General features: G+C 43.1%; 1 protein-coding gene across 1 annotated transcript in view; it reads left to right on the top strand.

The window, feature by feature from the left end:
• The first annotated feature begins 227 nt into the window (after window positions 1–227).
• LOC110511826 (large neutral amino acids transporter small subunit 1) overlaps window positions 228–23,157 on the top strand; it is a 34,563-nt gene continuing 11,633 nt past the window's right edge. The window contains exons 1-4 of the mRNA XM_021592581.2: window positions 228–1,729; window positions 4,937–5,062; window positions 18,762–18,867; window positions 20,100–20,144. Coding sequence (XP_021448256.2) covers window positions 1,180–1,729; window positions 4,937–5,062; window positions 18,762–18,867; window positions 20,100–20,144 — 827 coding nt within the window. The 5' untranslated portion in view covers window positions 228–1,179. The remainder of the gene's footprint in view (window positions 1,730–4,936; window positions 5,063–18,761; window positions 18,868–20,099; window positions 20,145–23,157) is intronic.

The raw sequence follows: 23,157 nt of genomic DNA, 5'->3' as shown, positions 1-23,157 counted from the left end.
TTAGTGGTGGTGAGAAAATATACATTATGTCAGACTCATTTACAATTGACTGTTATAGCCCCACATTAAAATTATGTTTGAATACTGTTTGAATGTTTTTCAATTGACTGTCATAGCCCCAAATATAATTAGCTTTTTTCTCAACCCCACATGGTTGGGGTTGAGAAAATGTTCAGATATCAAAATGGGGTCTTGGGACAAAAAAGTTTGGGAACCCCTGCTATAAACTCAGGAGGTACTTCTATGCACGCAACAGCGCGAGTTCACACAAGATTAGGCCTACCGGACTGAGAAGCCAGAAAAATAAAAACATTTACAGATGCTATCACAGGTGCAGCGAAATGCTTGTGTTTCTGACTCCAACAGTGCAGTAATAATAGCCTACCTATCAATAAAACTGAAAATAAAGTTAAAATAAATAAATAGGCTATCATGCACACATGAAGCACTCCAAACCAAAGACAATTAAGAAATGGACAGAAAACTGGTAAATATAATTAAATAAACCTTATCTCCTTTCACACAAGTGTAGCACAGTTTGCGAGCTATCCAAATAACGTGTCCACTTAAATAAATAAAGCCGTAGGCTAAATTAATGTAATAATGTGAACTATGGGAAATTACTGGAAATGGCAAGGATTAACGGGATATTGGATAAACATTAATAAACAAAGGGCAAACAATTCACACCATGGAATAATTCATTCGCACGGATTGGCGGGAGATAGTGAAGATTGTGGAGAAAGAGGCACATACTGTTTCTTCGCCACAATGCCCTTTCTAGTATTACAATTCACTAATGCCTTGAAAGTACCAATAAAACCAGTTCAGCTAGTTTGGCAGTTTGGCCCTGTCTGAGACATCATTTGAGGCCAAAGCATCAGTAGAGGGCGCAAAAGCTTTGGTCTCGCATTGAGCAGTATGTGGGGTGGATTTGTGACGCTGTCATGAAAGGAGAAATGGAAGAGGCTGTCCTAGACAGACCATGAAGCTTTATACTAAAATCCTTTATACACAGAGTTCCGTTGACACAGCACAGAACACGTGTTTCTGTGTCAGCATCGTGTCTTTGCACTTCAGGAGCGACAGACAGGATCATAAACATTCAACTGGAGAAGAAAGAAAAAAGGGAGAGACACAGACACCAAGCAAAAAGCCGTGTCCCCACAGGAGCGAGCAATGTCAAGTTTAAAGAAAAGATATTCGAATTCGTCAGCCGAACGGGATGTGGAAGACAAGGAGGTTACGGAGAAGATGCTCTCTCCAGTCGGAGGAGAGAATGGAAACTCAAGCCCGGATAAGGTACCCGGGGAAGAGAAGGTTGTCCTAGAAAGAACCATTACCCTGGTGAATGGCGTAGCTATCATAGTGGGTACCATTATCGGCTCGGGTATCTTTGTGACCCCGACTGGAGTGGTGAAGGAAGCCGGGTCCGTCGGACTGTCCCTTGTCGTTTGGGCAGTGTGTGGGGTATTCTCAACCATAGGTGCACTGTGTTATGCTGAGCTGGGCACCACTATTTCCAAATCAGGTGGTGACTATGCTTACATCCTTGAAGTGTATGGTTCCCTGCCGGCTTTCCTGAAACTGTGGATCGAGTTGCTCATCATCCGCCCGTCATCGCAGTACATTGTCGCGTACGTCTTCGCTACCTACCTTCTCAAGCCAATCTTCCCTGACTGCCCTGTACCCGAGAATGGGGCGAAGCTGATCGCCTGTCTTTGCATCTGTAAGTAGCCATTCTGATTAAATTTACTATTCTCAAACTCAGTGCTACTATATCAGGTGGTAGTTACACACGTTGCATCCTCCTTTACGCATGGCACCACGTCAGGATTTCGTAGTATGCAAATGTATCTTCCAACAGACACTGTTTTATAATTTTTAAAAAAATTAAACTTCATTTTGTAATTTCCTGGACTATGTTGATATATGGTGCCAAAATCTTGAAAACACGTAGCCTAGGTTTACTCACTGCGACACTGTTCTCTCGCCACTCACCCAAACGGAAACTCTGTAGGCTAGGTCTACTGTAGTTGAAAGAAACTGTTGAAAAAATAGCGCGTTATTTCATCATCCTTGGTTGGTAGAGGCCGGCTTTTTGGCAGCATTACCCAGGCGCCATATGGTCTGATCACACTCACATGGAAATTGTATTTCTCTCCAGATAATTAATAATTAAAATTAAAATAAGGAAAATAATGTAAATACAATACAAATATAAAACATAATCTACAATAAATGATTGTTTCCCCATAATATGCTAATAACATTAATTAAGTTACACATCTTGCGCACATTATTCTCATGGACCCTTATTGCGCGGGGTATAAACGACAGTAATAATAAAACAAAAGGAAGGCGTGTGATGTGACTTACTATGTTCAATATCAATATGATGAAGGGATATATTAAGGTTTGACACTATCCTTTATCACTTTGTTGATATCCTATGCTTTGGTATACAAACGAACAATATTGTATTCTCCAACGAACCAATTTGGACAGTTTATAGGCCTATACATTCAGTAAGAGTTGTTCTATAAATGTTTTTGTGAGTCAGGTGGCACTGTGAAGTTCAACACGTAGATGTTAGCTAGTCTGTAACAGACATGGCTGTTGTGTTGTGCTGAACGATGATTATTTTTCGTTTTTTAAACAATAAATTGACCTAAATCGGTTAAACTATTTGAAATGTGTTCCGTTTTTTTTCTGTGAGCTCAATGCACACATTGCACAGTTTCTCTAGAGATAAATCAGATCCAGCCTGAACTGTATGATGTTGTAGTTTCCAACAGGCCAATATTCTACATAGTTTTGCGCATAAAACGTATTTGTAGTCTGTGTTTATTTTATGCCTGCTACGGAAGAGGCAGAAGAATGCACGACCATGAGGGGATATAGAGGGCAGCTGTTGCTTCGCAAGGTACAGTATCTCTACCTGAACATACATGATCTAAGTGATTAATAGTTGGTATTCAGCCGTCATAAAAGCATGCCTTATTTACTTTGGAGTACTACAAAATAGTGATTTTTGTCAAACCGCATATGCCGCAGCTCTATAGGGATGAGATGATGACTTGGAATGACATAAGAAAGTCATCAAATAAAACAAATGTCACAATATACACAACTGAAATATTTGATTAAAGTAATGTGAATAAATTAATGTTAATAAGTGATAAGCAGTGGTGAGCAGTCATGGGACTTTGTTGTATTGTTGCATTCTGTGTTACAGCATTCAACACATATAATAGAAACCGAAATAGAAAACCTTTTTTTATAATGAACCGAAAAAAGCACTTATCGTTGGGATTATGGGTGGATTAGTTTGAGCTCTGCATTAATTAGCCAACAAATCAAAAACATTCTCACATTGTGGAGATTGCTAGTTATCTCAAGCAGACTTTTCTTTCTGCTCTCCAATTCCATCTCTCTGTTACAGACTTTTGCCCCTTTTGGACCCATCTCTCTTGTAGCATACATTTCTCTGTTGGGGGTATGAATCAGTGGAGGCTGCTGAGGGGAGGACGGCTCATAATGAAGGTTGGAATGGAGTAGAATGGATGGAATGGAGTGAATGGTATCGAACGCATGAAAACCATGTGGTTGATACTACTCCGTTGACTCCATTCCAGCCATTATTATGAGCCTTTCTCCCCTCAGTAGCCTCCACTGGTATGAATGCCTGATTAAGGTGCAGGAATGTGTGTGTGAACGTCATATGGTATAGTGCCTGCGCTAGTCTCTAATCCCTTTTCTGAGCGTGTAATCCCCAACAGTGACCACATGATAGAGACTGAGATAGAGGGGCAGCCAAGCCAGGGCACATATATAGATTAGAGATAGGGTTGAAGCCAAGATGTTGTTGGTCTAGACTCTAGAGTTGACATGGTCAGTCAGGATAGCTAAGCTTCTATTATCCACAATACTGTTCCATGCAGTTTTGCTAATCCATTGAGTTGTGCTAGGCAAGGATGTTTGTCTGACTGTCTGTGTTATTGTTCCAGTGATTGATTTGGTGTTTAGTAGTTATTAGTCCGCCGTGCTTTAGTTTAATGTATATTTCCACAGTGGTGAGGTTTAACACAGTGGCCCCCTGGCTGGTTGTGTGTTGAAACCTCAGGTTCAGTCCATGTCATTTGTTTAGGAGGCTGATACTGAAGCCTTTTTGCCTTGGTAGTCCCTTTACTCTGATCCCAGTGGCAGCAGGTCTGCTCTCTCATTCTCACTCTCAGTGTGAGTGTGTTTTCGTGTGTGTGTGTGTGCCATTCCTCCCAATCTATACTGTACTCCCACACAGGCCCTCTTTGTTCTGTTTGGTTCCCCATTGTTGCCCAGGCTGATTTTATTTATGGTTCTTTGAAGTGTTCGTTAGTTAATCTTTTTTTAATGGGGAGTCAGAGGGACAGGGGGAGGCCCTTGATTTTATTCCAACAAGAATCTGTTTACTGGGTCTCTGAACTATTCCACCCTCTGTGCCACATGACACACCTCACAGCGGTCCAGCGCACTGATCATTTACATTTTAGTTATTTAGCAGATGCTCTTATACAGAGCGACTTACAGGAGCAATTAGGGTGAAGTGCCTTGCTCAAGGGCACCTCAACATATTTTTCATCTAGTCGGCACTGGGGGTTCGAACCAGTGACCTTTCGGTTTACTGGCCCAACACTCTTAAACGCTAGGCTACCTGCCGCCCGATCACATATATAATGTGGGCTGGGTGCTGGGATTTCCCAACCCTAGCCTCAGGGTCCCGCTGTGCGTGCTGAGTGGATGCTACGTGAACAATTAGTACCTTCAGAAGGATTTATTGAGCTTACTGAGCTTATAAAAGATGGGAGAATTTGTAAAGATTTTTTTTAGCTCATTCATGTAGACAGTAATAAAAAGGCATAACTCTCACACACTGTCTCTTTCTGTCTTTCCCCAGTGCTATTGACTGCTATAAACTGCTACAGTGTGAAGGCAGCCACGCGGGTCCAGGATGCCTTTGCAGCTGCCAAGCTCTTTGCCTTGGGCCTCATCATTATTATTGGTTTTGTGAAGATTGGCAAAGGTAAGATACAGCCACACAAAATCACTAACACACTCATCATAATGCACTTTACAGGAGGAGGTACACAGTGAAAACTAAACAGACAAGCCATAAAGTGCCATGCAACGGGAAAGGAAGTGGTCATTTGTAGCTCAGTTGGTAGAGCATGGCACTTGTAATGCAAGGGTAGTGGGTCCGATTCCTGCTTCAGATAAAAGTGTCTGCTAAATGGCATATATTGTTATATATTATAAGTCAGGCCCAATAACGATATGTCAGGTGATCGAGTGCAGGAAGTTGGCGTGGCCTTCATTGCCAATAAGGTATTTCCCCATAGATGGAGGGTGTCCCCAAGAGAGTGAAGTAACTAACTGTCTTAGCCCAGCGCCCAGTTTTTCTAAAGTTATCTATCCGGATTTCAGCTATCGGATTGGATGTATAGAAATAGAATGTAAAGAACATGAGTCCCCATTCAAGTCAATGATTCATCCGTTCTATTCATTCTATTGTTATGCATTTAATCCTATCTGATAGGTAACTGTGCGCTGGCGAATAGAAGTCTTCTTCCTCTTGACTAGCAGGATCAAGCATTATCATGATTGATTTTATTTCAGTTTCATATGAGCTTATAAAACACTATCTTGAAGAATCATGTGCACAAAAAAACGAAACAAAATTACATACAATTGACATGCATGCAAAATAATCATAGCAAGTACTTGCTATGATTATTTTATTACTTGCTATGTAAAAAAAATGTATGAGCAGTATCAAATACGCCTTGTAATTTCTAGACGCACAAAGGCAGCTTCATATCTCAGCAGCTTAAACATGAGTCAGTCTTTGAGAGCACAGGAAGCTGCTGCTATCACAGAACCAGGAAAAACACCTAATGTTGCACAATGTACAGTGCCTTGTGAAAGTATTCGGCCCCCTTAAACTTTGCGACCTTTTGCCACATTTCAGACTTCAAACATAAAGATATAAAACTGTATTTTTTTGTGAAGAATCAACAACAAGTGGGACACAATCATGAAGTGGAACGACATTTATTGGATATTTCAAACTTTTTTAACAAATCAAAAACTGAAAAATTGGGCGTGCAAAATTATTCAGCCCCCTTAAGTTAATACTTTGTAGCGCCACCTTTTGCTGCGATTACAGCTGTAAGTCGCTTGGGGTATGTCTCTATCAGTTTTGCACATCGAGAGACTGAATTTTTTTCCCATTCCTCCTTGCAAAACAGCTCGAGCTCAGTGAGGTTGGATGGAGAGCATTTGTGAACAGCAGTTTTCAGTTCTTTCCACAGATTCTCGATTGGATTCAGGTCTGGACTTTGACTTGGCCATTCTAACACCTGGATATGTTTATTTTTGAACCATTCCATTGTAGATTTTGCTTTATGTTTTGGATCATTGTCTTGTTGGAAGACAAATCTCCGTCCCAGTTTCAGGTCTTTTGCAGACTCCATCAGGTTTTCTTCCAGAATGGTCCTGTCTTTGGCTCCATCCATCTTCCCATCAATTTTAACCATCTTCCCTGTCCCTGCTGAAGAAAAGCAGGCCCAAACCATGATGCTGCCACCACCATGTTTGACAGTGGGGATGGTGTGTTCAGGGTGATGAGCTGTGTTGCTTTTACACCAAACATAACGTTTTGCATTGTTGCCAAAAAGTTCAATTTTGGTTTCATCTGACCAGAGCACCTTCTTCCACATGTTTGGTGTCTCCCAGGTGGCTTGTGGCAAACTTTAAACGACACTTTTTATGGATATCTTTAAGAAATGGCTTTCTTCTTGCCACTCTTCCATAAAGGCCAGATTTGTGCAATATACGACTGATTGTTGTCCTATGGACAGAGTCTCCCACCTCAGCTGTAGATCTCTGCAGTTCATCCAGAGTGATCATGGGCCTCTTGGCTGCATCTCTGATCAGTCTTCTCCTTGTATGAGCTGAAAGTTTAGAGGGACGGCCAGGTCTTGGTAGATTTGCAGTGGTCTGATACTCCTTCCATTTCAATATTATCGCTTGCACAGTGCTCCTTGGGATGTTTAAAGCTTGGGAAATCTTTTTGTATCCAAATCCGGCTTTAAACTTCTTCACAACAGTATCTCGGACCTGCCTGGTGTGTTCCTTGTTCTTCATGATGCTCTCTGCGCTTTTAACGGACCTCTGAGACTATCACAGTGCAGGTGCATTTATACGGAGACTTGATTACACACAGGTGGATTGTATTTATCATCTTTAGTCATTTAGGTCAACATTGGATCATTCAGAGATCCTCACTGAACTTCTGGAGAGAGTTTGCTGCACTGAAAGTAAAGGGGCTGAATAAATTTGCACGCCCAATTTTTCCGTTTTTGATTTGTTAAAAAAGTTTGAAATATCCAATAAATGTCGTTCCACTTCATGATTGTGTCCCACTTGTTGTTGATTCTTCACAAAAAAATACAGTTTTATATCTTTATGTTTGAAGCCTGAAATGTGGCAAAAGGTCGCAAAGTTCAAGGGGGCCGAATACTTTCGCAAGGCACTGTAAGAACAGAATGGATAAAAGAAATGGCAAACAAATAATCAATATTATACCCATCCTGTTCCCAACTCAAGGGTCCCAACTGGGGTCCTAAGGAAAGATTATGATCATTAACTTTAAGTGATATAAGTCCAACAGACATCACCATTCAATCCACTAGTGTTTTGGTCCAATTAAGATGTTCAGCCCAAATGAGAGGCATAAAAAACAACGTTATCATGTTCCAACAGTAAAACACTACTCCATTGTCCTGTGGGAGGAAGGAGAGCTGAGGGCCAGTCAGTACTGATTGAGAGATCAGTGTGGACTGATTCAGTGCCCAGACTGGGCTTATGGGCCACCTTGAAGGAAAACAAACAAGTCTTCCAGTCAGACTGATTTAATATTATGTAAAAGTAATTATGTTAGAATAAAAGGTACTGTTGAAGTGCAAGGAATTGCACTTTTTAAAACCTTTGTCCTGGAGATACCTGAGATTATGTAACCTGATGTTTTACTGTAGCAATTTAGCAAATGAGAATTCCTTTACAGAAGTGTGTGGTTAGTGCATGGGAGCAAATGAGTGATTCAAGCTTAACTAAACAGCTTACAGAGAGGTGCCACCCTATTTACCAGAGGCATGCCCCCCCTCCTTCAGTGTACCAAGACTGCAATGTCTAAGGTGCATACATTTGCAATGCTGCTCAGGGAACCGTTTCTGAGACTGCTAACCTTTCCCAGGTAACCCTGTGCCCTTAGGGGCCAGATACCCTCTGTTGGGTGAATATGTGTAGTCATGGCCTGCTGTGTAACCATGGCTGGTCCTGTTGTTCCCTGTTGGCCTCCTTGTTATCACATCTCTTTCCCCTCTCCTGGTTGTATATTTGGATGCACATGAAGTTAAGGGTGAAGTGTATGAGAGAGAATTTCTTTGCAGGCCAGAGCACTGGGCAAAAACAGGTTTAATCAACGTTGTTTCCATGTAATTTCAACCAAAGAAATCATTGTGATGACGTTAAATCAACGATGAAAACTCATTGGATTTGTAAAAACTCATCAATGTAAGGGCATTTTGTGTTTTTTTTTCACCCAACTTTGAACCTAAATCCAATGGCATGGTGAAATGTTTTGTTGATTTTGCATTGAATTCACATTAGTTGACATCTCAACCGAATGTTAATCAAAACTAGATGTTGAACTGACATCCTTGTCCAGTGGGGGAGCTCTTGCTTAAAGCACCAGACTAGATTGAATCAATCGTAACATTGGTGGTGGACTTTTAGCTATTTTTGTCAGACACTATAATACGGCTAGGCAGAGTTAATACTATCAATCATTCAGAGTTAAATATGGTTTCCCGGCTCTCTATCTTCTGTCTTCAACAGCAGCCCCACTCTCCCCCCCTCCATCTGCATGGTCCTGTCTGACTCTGCCAAAAAGTTTTCACAAAAAACAGCAACTTTAAACACTTAATTGTTTCTTGTTCATTCTTACACGGACTGATCTTTCTAATAGAGGACATTTTTGATTAAGGCTTTACTTGCAATGATCATGGTAATGGTTGTCTTTACTTGAATGAACTTGTTGTAAGTCCCTATGTGTCAGAGCATCTGCTAAATTACTTAAGTGTGTCTATATCTGTATTTCTTTGTCTGTCAGGATGTGTGCGTGTGATAGTTATATTGCCCCGTGACAAACTCTGTGTTGTGAAATAGCATGTATCAAATTATCATGGTCCTCCTGCTGCCAGCTCATGGCTGTGGTATGGAGGAGGATCATCCAGAGCTGGACTGCTCTGGTCTGGTCTTGTCTTATCTGGGTGGGACGCCACTGGGTTGGAGAGATACATCTAATGACAGAGGTCGAATGAACGCTCCTCTTGTCCTTTTTCTCTTTTCCTGACTGAGAGACATGCTCACTTCAGTGCATTTTAAACCACCTGTTGTCTATACTGGGCAGTCACCTAGGGTAAACGGATTAAGTATAAGATTCTGGGTCATTCCTTAATTTGGCAATAGGCTCAAGCAGGTTAATGGCAACAGGGTTGTTAAAAACTAATCTGATTAGGCTACTGCAATAGTCCAGTTCCTTTTCAATCAAAAGTGTTTTTGTTTGTCTTTTGGAGCCAGTCGGGAGGCTCTGTAGGGACATTCCTTGTCTGGGTGTCTTTAATGTGTGTTTTTCATGTGTACATCTCTGTCTCAGTACATCTCCCCTTGGCTGCTTATGAAATAGGCAGCCCTGCAATAGTTTTGCCATCACATTTCTTTCTGCTGGCTCAGTTGAAGGAACGGTAGTCAGTATTGTAACGGGATCTCTTAATAGTTTATTTACAACCTTTACAATTGTGCTGCTGTGACCAACTTTAACCCTCCCCAAATACAACACACATACGCCCACTTCCTGGCGGGAAGGAGCGATGGGCCAGTAACCGAAAGATTGCAGGATCGAATCCCCGAGTTGACAAGGTAAAAATAGGTTGTTCTGTCCCTGAGCAAGGCAGATAACCAACCCACTGTTCACCAGGCGCCGATGACGTGGATGTCGATTTAAGGCAGCCCCCCGCACCTCTCTGATTCAGAGGGGTTGGGTTAAATGCAGAAGACACATTTCAGTTGAATGCATTCAGTTGTACAACTGACTAGGTATTAAATCAAAATCAAATTCCTACATAGTCTCCCTCTGGCTAATCACGTAACTGCCAATCGTACCTACCTGTCATGCCACTCTGACATTGCTCCTCCTAATATTTATATATTTCTTAATTCCATTATTTGACTTTTAGATTTGTGTGTACTGTTGTGAATTGTTAGATACTACTGCACTGTTGTAGTTAGGAACACAAGCATTTCGCTACACCCGCAAAAACATCTGCTAAATAAATTCAGTAAAAAAAGAAACTTCCCTTTTTCAGGACACTGTCTTTCAAAGATAATTCGTAAAAATCCAAATAACTTCACATATCTTCATTGTAAAGGGTTTAAACAATGTTTCCCATGCTTGTTCAATTAACCATAAACAATTAAGAACATGCACCTGTGGAACGGTCATTAAGACACTAACAGCTTACAGACGGTAGGCAATTAAGGTCAGTCATGAAAACTTAGGAAACAAAAGAGGCCTTTCTTCTGACTGAAAAACACTAAAAGAACGATGCCTGGGTCCCTGCTCATCTGCGTGAACGTGCCTTAGGTATGCTGCAAGGAGGCATGAGGACTGCAGATGTGGCCAGGGCAATAAATTGCAACGTCCGTACTGTGAGACGCATGAGACAGCGCTACAGGGAGACGGGACGGACAGCTGATTGTCCTCGCAGTGTCAGACCACGTGTAGCAACACCTGCACATGATCGGTACATCCGAACATCACACCTGTGGGACAGGTACAGGATGACAACAAGAACTGCCCGAGTTACACCAGGAACGCACAATCCCTCCATCAGTGTTAGGCTGAGAGAGGCTGGACTGAGGGCTTGTAGGCCTGTTGTAAGGCAGGTCCTCACCAGACATCACTGGCAACAATATCGCCTATGGGCACAAACCAAATCAAATCAAATGTATTTATATAGCCCTTCGTACATCAGTTGATATCTCAAAGTGCTGTACAGAAACCCAGCCTAAAACCCCAAACAGCAAGCAATGCAGGTGCAGAAGCACGGTGGCTAGGAAAAACTCCCTAGAAAGGCCAAAACCTAGGAAGAAACCTAGAGAGGAACCAGGCTATGTGGGGTGGCCAGTCCTCTTCTGGCTGTGCCGGGTGGAGATTATAACAGAACATGGCCAAGATGTTCAAATGTTCATAAATACCAGCATGGTCGAATAATAATAAGGCAGAACAGTTGAAACTGGAGCAGCAGCACGGTCAGGTGGACTGGGGACAGCAAGGAGTCATCATGTCAGGTAGTCCTGGGGCATGGTCCTAGGGCTCAGGTCAGTTGAAACTGGAGCAGCAGCACGGCCAGGTGGACTGGGGACAGCAAGGAGTCATCATGTCAGGTAGTCCTGGGGCATGTTCCTAGGGCTCAGGTCCTCCGAGAGAGAGAAAGAAAGAGAGAAGGAGAGAATTAGAGAACGCACACTTAGATTCACACAGGACACCGAATAGGACAGGAGAAGTACTCCAGATATAACAAACTGACCCTAGCCCCCCGACACATAAACTACTGCAGCATAAATACTGGAGGCTGAGACAGGAGGGGTCAGGAGACACTGTGGCCCCATCCGAGGACACCCCCGGACAGGGCCAAACAGGAAGGATATAACCCCACCCACTTTGCCAAAGCACAGCCCCCACACCACTAGAGGGATATCTTCAACCACCAACTTACCATCCTGAGACAAGGCTGAGTATAGCCCACAAAGACCTCCGCCACGGCACAACCCAAGGGGGTAGGGGGGGGGGGCAACCCAGACAGGATGACCACATCAGGGAATCAACCCACTCAGGTGACCCACACCCTCCAGGGACGGCATGAGAGAGCCCCAGTAAGCCAGTGACTCAGCCCCTGTAATAGGGTTAGAGGAAGAGAATCCCAGTGGAAAGAGGGGAACCGGCCAGGCAGAGACAGCAAGGGCGGTTCGTTGCTCCAGAGCCTTTCTGTTCACCTTCCCACTCATGGGCCAGACTACACTCAATCATATGACCCACTGAAGAGATGAGTCTTCAGTAAAGACTTAAAGGTTGAGACCGAGTTTGCGTCTCTGACATGGGTAGGCAGACCGTTCCATGAAAATGGAGCTCTATAGGAGAAAGCCCTGCCTCCAGCTGTTTGCTTAGAAATTCTAGGGACAATTAGGAGGCCTGCGTCTTGTGACCGTAGCGTACGTGTAGGTATGTACGGCAGGACCAAATCAGAGAGATAGGTAGGAGCAAGCCCATGTAGTGCTTTGTAGGTTAGCAGTAAAACCTTGAAATCAGCCCTTGCTTTGACAGGAAGCCAGTGTAGAGAGGCTAGCACTGGAGTAATATGATCAATTTTTTTGGTTCTAGTCAGGATTCTAGCAGCCGTATTTAGCACTAACTGAAGTTTATTTAGTGCTTTATCCGGGTAGCCGGACAGTAGAGCATTACTGTAGTCTAACCTAGAAGTGACAAAAACATGGATTAATTTTTCTGCATCATTTTTGGACAGAAAGTTTCTGATTTTTGCAATGTTACGTAGATGGAAAAAAGCTGTCCTTGAAATGGTCTTGATATGTTCTTCAAAAGAGAGATCAGGGTCCAGAGTAACGGCAAGTTACTTCACAGTTTTATTTGAGACGACTGTACAACCATTAAGATTAATTGTCAGATTCAACAGAAGATCTCTTTGTTTCTTGGGACCTAGAACAAGCATCTCTGTTTCCACTTCCTTATGTCTGAAACACATGCTTCTAGCAAGGGCAATTTTGGGGCTTCACCATGTTTCATTGAAATGTACAGCTGTGTGTCATCCGCATAGCAGTGAAAGTTAACATTATGTTTTCGAAAAACATCCCCAAGAAGTAAAATATATAGTGAAAACAATAGTGGTACTAAAACGGAACCTTGAGGAACACCGAAATTTACAGTTGATTTGTCAGAGGACAAACCATTCACAGAGACAAACTGATATCTTTCCGACAGATAAGATCTAAACCAGGCCAGAACTTGTCCGTGTAGACCAATTTTGGTTTCCAATCTCTCCAAAAGAATGTGGTGATCGATGGTATCAAAAGCAGCACTAAGGTCTAGGAGCACGAGGACAGATGCAGAGCCTCGGTCCGATGCCATTAAAATGTAATTTACCACCTTCACAAGTGCCGTCTCAGTGCTATGATGGGGTCTAAAACCAGACTGAAGCATTTCGTATACATTGTTTGTCTTCAGGAAGGCAGTGAGTTGCTGCGCAACAGCCTTTTCTAACATTTTTGAGAGGAATGGAAGATTCGATATAGGCCGATAGTTTTTTATATTTTCTGGGTCAAGGTTTGGCTTTTTCAAGAGAGGTTTTATTACTGCCACTTTTAGTGAGTTTGGTACACATCCGGTGGATAGAGAGCCGTTTATTATGTTCAACATAGGAGGGCCAAGCACAGGAAGCAGCTCTTTCAGTAGTTTAGTTGGAATAGGGTCCAGTATGCAGCTTGAAGGTTTAGAGGCCATGATTATTTTCATCATTGTGTCAAGAGATATAGTACTAAAACACTTGAGCGTTTCTCTTGATCCTAGGTCCTGGCAGAGTTGTGCAGACTCAGGACAACTGAGCTTTGAAGGAATACGCAGATTTAAAGAGGAGTCCGTAATTTGCTTTCTAATAATCATAATCTTTTCCTCAAAGAAGTTCATGAATTTATCACTGCTAAAGTGAAAGTCATCCTCTCTTGGGGAATGCTGCTTTTTAGTTAGCTTTGCGACAGTATCAAAAAGGAATTTCGGATTGTTCTTATTTTCCTCAATTAAGTTAGAAAAATAGGATGATCGAGCAGCAGTAAGGGCTCTTCGGTACTGCACAGTACTGTCTTTCCAAGCTAGTCGGAAGACTTCCAGTTTGGTGTGGCGCCATTTCCGTTCCAATTTTCTGGAAGCTTGCTTCAGAGCTCGGGTATTTTCTGTGTACCAGGGAGCTAGTTTCTTATGAGAATTTTTTTTAATTCTTAGGGGTGCAACTGCATCTAGGGTATTGCGCAAGGTTAAATTGAGTTCCTCAGTTAGGTGGTTAACTGATTTTTGTCCTCTGGCGTCCTTGGGTAGACAGAGGGAATCTGGAAGGACATCAAGGAATCTTTGTGTTGTCTGTGAATTTATAGCACGACTTTTGATGTTCCTTGGTTGGGGTCTGAGCAGATTATTTGTTGCAATTGCAAACGTAATAAAATGGTGGTCCGATAGTCCAAGATTATGAGGAAAAACATTAAGCTCCACAACATTTATTCCATGGGACAAAACTAGGTCCAGAGTATGACTGTGACAGTGAGTGGGTCCAGAGACATGTTGGACAAAACCCACTGAGTCGATGATGGCTCCGAAAGCCTTTTGGAGTGGGTCTGTGGACTTTTCCATGTGAATATTAAAGTCACCAAAGATTAGAATATTATCTGCTATGACTACAAGGTCCGATAGGAATTCAGGGAACTCAGTGAGGAACGCTGTATATGGCCCAGGAGGCCTGAGTAGGCTGCATAGATTTCATGACTAGAAGCTCAAAAGACGAAAACGTCTTTTTTTTTTTTGTAAATTGAAATTTGCTATCGTAAATGTTAGCAACACCTCCGCCTTTGCGGGATGCACGGGGGATATGGTCACTAGTGTAGCCAGGAGGTGAGGCCTCATTTAACACAGTAAATTCATCAGGCTTAAGCCATGTTTTAGTCAGGCCAATCACATCAAGATTATGATCAGTGATTAGTTCATTGACTATAATTGCCTTTGAAGTAAGGGAACTAACATTAAGTAGCCCTATTTTGAGATGTGAGGTATCATGATCTCTTTCAATAATGACAGGAAGGGAGGTGGTCTTTATCCTAGTGAGATTGCTAAGGCGAACACCGCCATGTTTAGTTTTGCCCAACCTAGGTCGAGGCACAGACACGGTCTCAATGGTGATAGCTGAGCTGACTCAGCTATGACTGTGCTAGTGGCAGACTCCACTATGCTGGCAGGCTGGCTAACAGCCTGCTGCCTGGCCTGCACCCTATTTCATTGTGGAGCTAGAGGAGTTAGAGCCCTGTCTATGTTGGTAGATAAAATGAGAGCAGGCTTGGTCCTGTTTGTGGGTGAGTCCCAGAAAGAGGGCCAATTATCTACAAATTCTATCTTTTCGGAGGGGCAGAAAACAGTTTTCAACCAGTGATTGAGTTGTGAGACTGCTATAGAGCTCATCACTCCCCCTAACTGGGAGGGGGCCAGAGACAATTACTCGATGCCGACACATCTTCCTAGCTGATTTACACGCAGAAGCTATGTTGCGCTTGGTGATCTCTGACTGTTTCATCCTAACATCGTTGGTGCCGACGTGGATAACAATATCTCTATACTCTCTACACTCGCCAGTTTTAGCTTTAGCCAGCACCATCTTCAGATTAGCCTTAACGTCGGTAGCCCTGCCCCCCGGTAAACAGTGTATGATCGCTGGATGATTCGTTTTAAGTCTAATACTGCGGGTAATGGAGTCGCCAATGACTAGAGTTTTCAATTTGTCAGAGCTAATGGTGGGAAGCTTCGGCGTCTCAGACCCCGTAACGGGAGGAGTAGAGACCAGAGAAGACTCGGCCTCTGACTCCGACCCGCTGCTTAATGGGGAAAACCGGTTGAAAGTTTCTGTCGGCTGAATGAGCGACACCGGTTGAACGTTCCTACAGCATTTCCTTCCAGAAACCGTGAGAAAGTTGTCCGGCTGCGGGGACTGTGCCAGGGGATTTATACTACTATCTGTACTTACTGGTGGCACAGACGCTGTTTCATCCTTTCCTACACTGAAATTACCCTTGCCTAACGATTGCGTCTGAAGCTGGGCTTGTAGCACAGCTATCCTCGCCGTAAGGCGAGTACAGCGACTGCAATTAGAAGGCATCATGTTAATGTTACTACTTAGCTTCGGCTGTTGGAGGTCCTGACGAATCGTGTCCAGATAAAGCGTCCGGAGTGAAAAAGTTGAGGAAAAAATATATATATATATACAGTGCCTTGCGAAAGTATTCGGCCCCCTTGAACTTTGCGACCTTTTGCCACATTTCAGGCTTCAAACATAAATATATAAAACTGCATTTTTTTGTGAAGAATCAACAACAAGTGGGACACAATCATGAAGTGGAACGACATTTATTGGATATTTCAAACTTTTTTAACAAATCAAAAACTGAAAAATTGGGCGTGCAAAATTATTCAGCCACCTTAAGTTAATACTTTGTAGCGCCAGCTTTTGCTGCGATTACAGCTGTAAGTCGCTTGGGGTATGTCTCTATCAGTTTTGCACATCGAGAGACTGAAATGTTTTCCCATTCCTCCTTGCAAAACAGCTCGAGCTCAGTGAGGTTGGATGGAGAGCATTTGTGAACAGCAGTTTTCAGTTCTTTCCACAGATTCTCGATTGGATTCAGGTCTGGACTTTGACTTGGCCATTCTAACAGGGCGCGCAACCAATATATTTGTGTCATAAGAGTTTCAGTGGACTAGCTGATGTTGCAGAACTTTGGGAAGATCCTTACCATGTTGGAACGTCATGCAGGCTTTAGGCTTAGAGTTGGGGGACAATAAAGGTGGAAGGTCATGGTCCTACATGAAGAGGGACATGGGGGTTCTCACGGCCCAGTGTTTGTCCTGTTTAATCATGGGCCCCTGTCTGAAACAACACTCTGGGAATTGTTTGTTCAGAGAATGTCTGGCTCTTTGGGTCAGCTGGTACTGTTGGAATGTCCATCCCTGGTGTGTTCCCTCAGGCATACGCTTCACATTTGCCTTGTTTTTATTTTTTATTTTTTTAAACAGGTAGCCCCTGAGTTGTGGAATCAGTGAAATCCCCATTACTGTTGATGGTAGGGGATTAAAGTAGAGGTCGACCGATACCGATTATTGGAGGACAAAAAAAGCCGATACCGATTAATCAGACGATTTTTATATTTATATTTGTAATAATGAGAATTACAACAATACAGAGTGAACACTTTATTTAACTTAACATAATACGTAAAAATCCATTTATTATCAAATAAATAATGAAACATGTTCAATTTGGTTTAAATAATGCAAAAACACAGTGTTGGAGAAGAAAGTAAAAGTGCAATATGTGCCATGTAAAAAAGCTAACGTTTAAGTTCCTTGCTCAGAACATGAGAACACATGAAAACTGGTGGTTCCTTTTAACATGAGTCTTCAATATTCCCAGTTAAGACGTTTTAGGTTGTAGTTATTATAGGAATTAAAGGACTATTTTTCTCTATACCATTTGTATTTCATACACCTTTGACTATTGGATGTTCTTATTGGCACTATAGTATTGCCAGCCTAATCTCGGAAATTGATAGGCTTGAAGTCATGTGCTTCAAGCATTGCGAAGAGCTGCTGGCAAATGCAGGAAAGTGCTGTCTGAATGAATGCTTACAAGCCTGCTGCTGCCTACCACCGCTCAGTCAGACTGCTCTATCAAATATCAAATCATAGACTTAATTATAATATAATAACACACAGAAATACGAGCCTTTGGTCATTAATATCGTAAAATCCGGAAACGATCATTTTGAAAACAAAACGTTTATTCTTTCAGTGAAATAAGGAATCGTTCCGTATTTTATTGAACGGGCGGCATCCCTAAGTCTAAATATTGCTGTTACATTGCACAACCTTCAATGTTATGTCATAATTATTTAAGATTCTGGCAAATTAATAACGGTCTTTGTTAGGAAGAAATGGTCTTCACGCAGTTCGCAATGAGCCAGGCGGCCCAAACTGCTGCATATACCCTGACTCTGCTTGCACTGAACGCAAGAGAAGTGACACAATTTCCCTAGTTAATATTGCCTGCTAACATTAATTTCTTTTAACTAAATATGTAGGTTTAAAAATATATACTTATGTATTGATCTTAAGAAAGGCATTGATGTTTATGTTTAGGTACATATTGGTGTAACGATTGTGCTTTTTTTCGCGAATGCTCTTGTTAAATCATCACCCGTTTGGCGAAGTAGGCTGTGATTCGATGATAAATTAACAGGCACCACATTGATTATATGCAACGCAGGACAAGCTAGTTAAACTAGTAATATCATCAACCATGTGTAGTTAACTAGTGATTATGTTAAGATTGATTGTTTTTTATATACGTTTAATGCTAGCTAGCAACTTACTTTGGCTCCTTGCTGCACTCATGTGTCTCCTCGTGGAATGCAATGTAATCGGCCATAATCGGCATCCAAAAATGCAGATTACGATTGTTATGAAAACTTGAAATCGGCCCTAACTAATCGGCCATGCTGATCGGTCAACCTCTAGATTAAAGTTTAAACCACGGATGCTCACAGCCTTTTGAACAAGCTCTAAATGATATTAGTGATATTTTGTCCGGGTACATTTGTCTAGCCCTGCACTATTTCAATGGTTTCAAGTTGATCATGGTGCATTTGTTATCTAGTGTTGTATCATTCCAGAACCCTGCTCTGAAACAATTCATAGGGATACTGATTCTGTCCACTTTGTGTTCAATGAGTCAGTCAACTTTGGGCTTACCTTTCCAACTCCCTTTCTCTCCTTCTTCCAGGTGACACAGTCAACCTGTTACCAGAAAATTCTTTCAAGAATTCAAACTACGACTTTGGGAACATTGGACTGGCCCTGTACAGTGGTCTGTTTGCGTATGGGGGCTGGTAAGTACAGAGAACTAGAACTTGACTGACATCCAGAACTATTGAACACTAGGCCAGCATTTTGTCCTCCATTCTAATCCCATTGTAAACCCCCTCTTAGGAGGACTGACTAATTAAGAACTCTACTAAGTGAATTGAAAAGTCTGTTCAGACTAATCCTCCCCATGCCTGGTGTTCACTCCCTCTTTCTCCGTCCCTCTCCCGCTTTCTCCTCACTAGCTAGGCCTCCATCCAATTGGCAACATTTGCATGCAAATATTCTCAAATCTGCATAAATGAAATGTGCAAATTTCCCACAAGTGGTGTGTTTCCACCAAACTTGAATCTAATGTTCAATGTGTTTCCATTTGTAATTTCAACTCTACCGATAGTTTTAAATAGAAAATGCACTTACTCTGGTCTTGGCACACAGCTCCAGTCTACATGATGAATTTATTTAACTAGGCAAGTCAGTTAAGAACAAATTATTATTTACAATGATGGCCTAGGAACAGCAGGTTAACTGCCTTGTTCAGGTGCAGAACGACAGATTTTTACCTTGTCAGCTCAGGGATTCGATCTAGCAACCTTTTGTGTACTGGCCTAATGCTCTAACCACTAGGCTACCTGCTGCCTGATGATGGATTTGAGCGAGAATGTTTTTATTTATAAAAATGGCAGTCAAGCATTGATCATCATGTCACCAGAATAAGACCCTTGATATGTTATTAGAAAGGAGCATCAAGCTCATATCTTGCACTTTCACCACCCTGTAAAGGTTGTTTAATCCGCATCCTATTTTAAATTGCATGGTTTCCCAAGCCGTAGTGGGAGGAACACACACCAGTGTGGTTTCAAGTTGACTTCGATATGGTGGTGTTTACATCAATATTTGCGCATAAAGGCATTTCCACCGCCATTCCTCGCATAATTAATTTTACAGACACAAAAGATCCCACTATGTCAAATGAACAAATTATCTGCCGGCATTTACCAAATTGAACCAAAACTTCCTGTTTCCATCACAGCTGTCATATTTTCTTTAAATATGATGACTTTACTTGCATAAAAACTGTGGATGGAAACTTGGTTACAGTCTCACTCTTTCCTCTCCCGTCTGGTCTTTTTACCACTGTGTGTTATGTTTTGTTCATCTATGGTATATGAAAGCTATGATTACAATAGATTTACCCAAAGTGTTCTGTTCTGATTGTCTCTCTGTGTATCTAAACCATGTCTTCTTTATCTTGCAGGAATTACTTGAACTTTGTTACAGAAGAAATGATTGAACCTTACAAGTGAGTGTCCAAACTAGTCCATGGGTACGGTCCAAACACTTAAAAGACACACCCTCGTCCACTTACCCTCGCCTTATGCCCTTGGGGGAATCCCCGTTGCCATCTTGGCAGGACAGCCAAGCAAGAGATGTTTGCAACGTAAGACCCAGGCCTCGTTTTTAGTCGGCTTTGCGAGTGTACAATTATCTTCACTCCGGGGCCTGAAACTCCCCATAATTCAAACCACGACGATTGTACTTCTGCTAAGAAAAGTCTGTGAAAACTTAAAAACAACAATGGAGAAGTCAACATGCAAGTGTAAGTAAAAACGAATGCAAATAAGTTAGACATTTTGCTACTCTGTAAAAAGTACATATGTTTTTGGAAATTGTAGAAATAAAAAATGTTCCTTCTTCAGAAGTTCCAGCTAGGCAGGCTAATGTTAGTTAGCTAATTCATTTTCTAGCTATCATACAGTAGGCGTATATTAATAATTATATATTTAATATAAGTAGACATGCACTCATAATTGACTGTAGTGCATATAAAGCACCCACAAGCTACCAGAGGCTGAAAACACAATCAGTGCAGGATGATTGTGTGGTTTACTTAAAAATAATTCCTTCCTCCCTCGCCCCTTGCCCTGCAAGTGTAAACTCGTCAGACGTCATGATACGTCATCAGAAGTGTCAACTGAATTTGAGGGCTGAGGGGATAGGGTGTGTCTTTTAAGAGTTTGGACCGCAGCCCATGTTCCTTGTAACATACCATAGGTCAAGAATGACAACCTATGCATTTTGAAAATAATTACTGGTACATGCATGTTTTATGTTAACACGATTCCTGTGTCTGTTACGGTGCGTGAATGAGGACCCAAAAGCGAATTAACGTAAACAGAGCTTCTTTAATAACAAAACAAAACGTAGGCTCAGATGGACCGGCAGGTTCCGACAGGACAGGACAAGGTTGCAGCAAACATGACGATAGTCTGGTTCAGGCATGAACAACACAAACAAGAATCCGACAAAGACAGGAGCAGAAACAGAGAGAGATATAGAGGACTAATCAGAGGGAAAAAGGGAACATGTGGGAAAAGGGGTGACGAGGTAGTTAGGAGGAGACAAGGCACAGCTGGGGGAAAGAGGGGGAGAAAAGGTAACCTAACAACGACCAGCAGAGGGAGACAGGGTGAAGGGAAAGGACAGAAACAAGACACAACATGACAGTACATGACAGTACCCCCCCACTCACCGAGCGCCTCCTGGCGCACTCGAGGAGGAAACCTGGCGGCAACGGAGGAAATCATCGATCAGCGCACGGTCCAGCACGTCCCGAGAGGGAAGAAGTCGAACTGCGACAGGATTAATGATCCGAGAAATACGGAACGGACCAATGAACCGCGGGGTCAACTTGCGAGAAGTGGTCTTAAGGGGAAGGTTCTGAGTGGAGAGCCAAACTCTCTGACCGCGACAATATCTAGGACTCTTAGTTCTACGCTTATTAGCAGCCCTCACAGTCTGCGCCCTATAACGGCAAAGTGCAGACCTGACCCTCTTCCAGGTGCGCTCGCAACGTTGGACAAAAGCCTGAGCGGAGGGGACGCTGGACTCGGCGAACTGAGATGAGAACAGCGGAGGCTGGTACCCGAGGCTACTCTGAAAAGGAGATAGCCCGGTCGCAGACGAAGGAAGCGAGTTGTGGGCGTATTCTGCCCAGGGGAGCTGTTCTGACCAAGACGCAGGGTTGCGAAAAGAAAGACTGCGTAAGATGCGACCAATAGTCTGATTGGCCCGTTCTGCTTGACCGTTAGACTGGGGGTGAAAGCCGGAAGAGAGACTGACGGAAGCCCCAATCAAACGGCAAAACTCCCTCCAAAATTGAGACGTGAATTGCGGACCTCTGTCCGAAACGACGTCTGACGGAAGGCCATGAATTCTGAAAACATTCTCGATGATGATTTGTGCCGTCTCTTTAGCTGAAGGAAGCTTAGCAAGGGGAATAAAATGAGCCGCCTTAGAGAACCTGTCGACAACCGTAAGAATAACAGTCTTCCCCGCTGACGAAGGCAGTCCGGTGACAAAATCTAAGGCGATGTGAGACCACGGTCGAGAGGGAATGGGAAGCGGCCTGAGACGGCCGGCAGGAGGAGAGTTACCGGACTTAGTCTGCGCGCAGACCGAACAAGCAGCCACGAAGCGACGCGTGTCATGCTCCCGGGTGGGCCACCAAAAGCGCTGGCGAATGGAAGCAAGCGTACCCCGAACGCCAGGGTGGCCGGCTAACTTGGCAGAGTGAGCCCACTGAAGAACGGCCAGACGAGTAGGAACGGGAACGAAAAGAAGGTTCCTGGGACAAGCGCGCGGCGACGGAGTTTGAGTGAGTGCTTGCTTTACCTGCCTCTCAATTCCCCAGACAGTCAACCCGACAACACGCCCCTCAGGGAGAATCCCCTCGGGGTCAGTGTAGGCTACTGAAGAACTGAAGAGACGAGATAAAGCATCAGGCTTGGTGTTCTTAGAGCCCGGACGATAAGAAATCACGAACTCGAAACGAGCGAAAAACAGCGCCCAGCGCGCCTGACGCGCATTAAGTCGTTTGGCAGAACGGATGTACTCAAGGTTCCTATGGTCAGTCCAAACGACAAAAGGAACGGTCGCCCCCTCCAACCACTGTCGCCATTCGCCTAGGGCTAAGCGGATGGCGAGCAGTTCGCGGTTTCCCACATCATAGTTACGTTCCGACGGCGACAGGCGATGAGAAAAATACGCGCAAGGGTGGACCTTGTCGTCAGAGAAGGAGCGCTGAGAAAGAATGGCTCCCACGCACACCTCTGACGCGTCAACCTCGACAATGAACTGTCTAGAGACGTCAGGTGTAACAAGGATAGGTGCGGATGTAAAACGATTCTTGAGGAGATCAAAAGCTCCCTGGGCGGAAACGGACCACTTAAAGCACGTCTTGACAGAAGTAAGGGCTGTGAGAGGGGCTGCCACCTGACCGAAATTACGGATGAAACGACGATAGAAGTTCGCGA

This window comes from Oncorhynchus mykiss, chromosome 1, assembly GCF_013265735.2.
Source record: "Oncorhynchus mykiss isolate Arlee chromosome 1, USDA_OmykA_1.1, whole genome shotgun sequence".
In the NCBI taxonomy this organism is placed as follows: Eukaryota; Metazoa; Chordata; class Actinopteri; order Salmoniformes; family Salmonidae; genus Oncorhynchus; species Oncorhynchus mykiss.
This window is presented reverse-complemented; position numbering and strand designations above follow the sequence as displayed.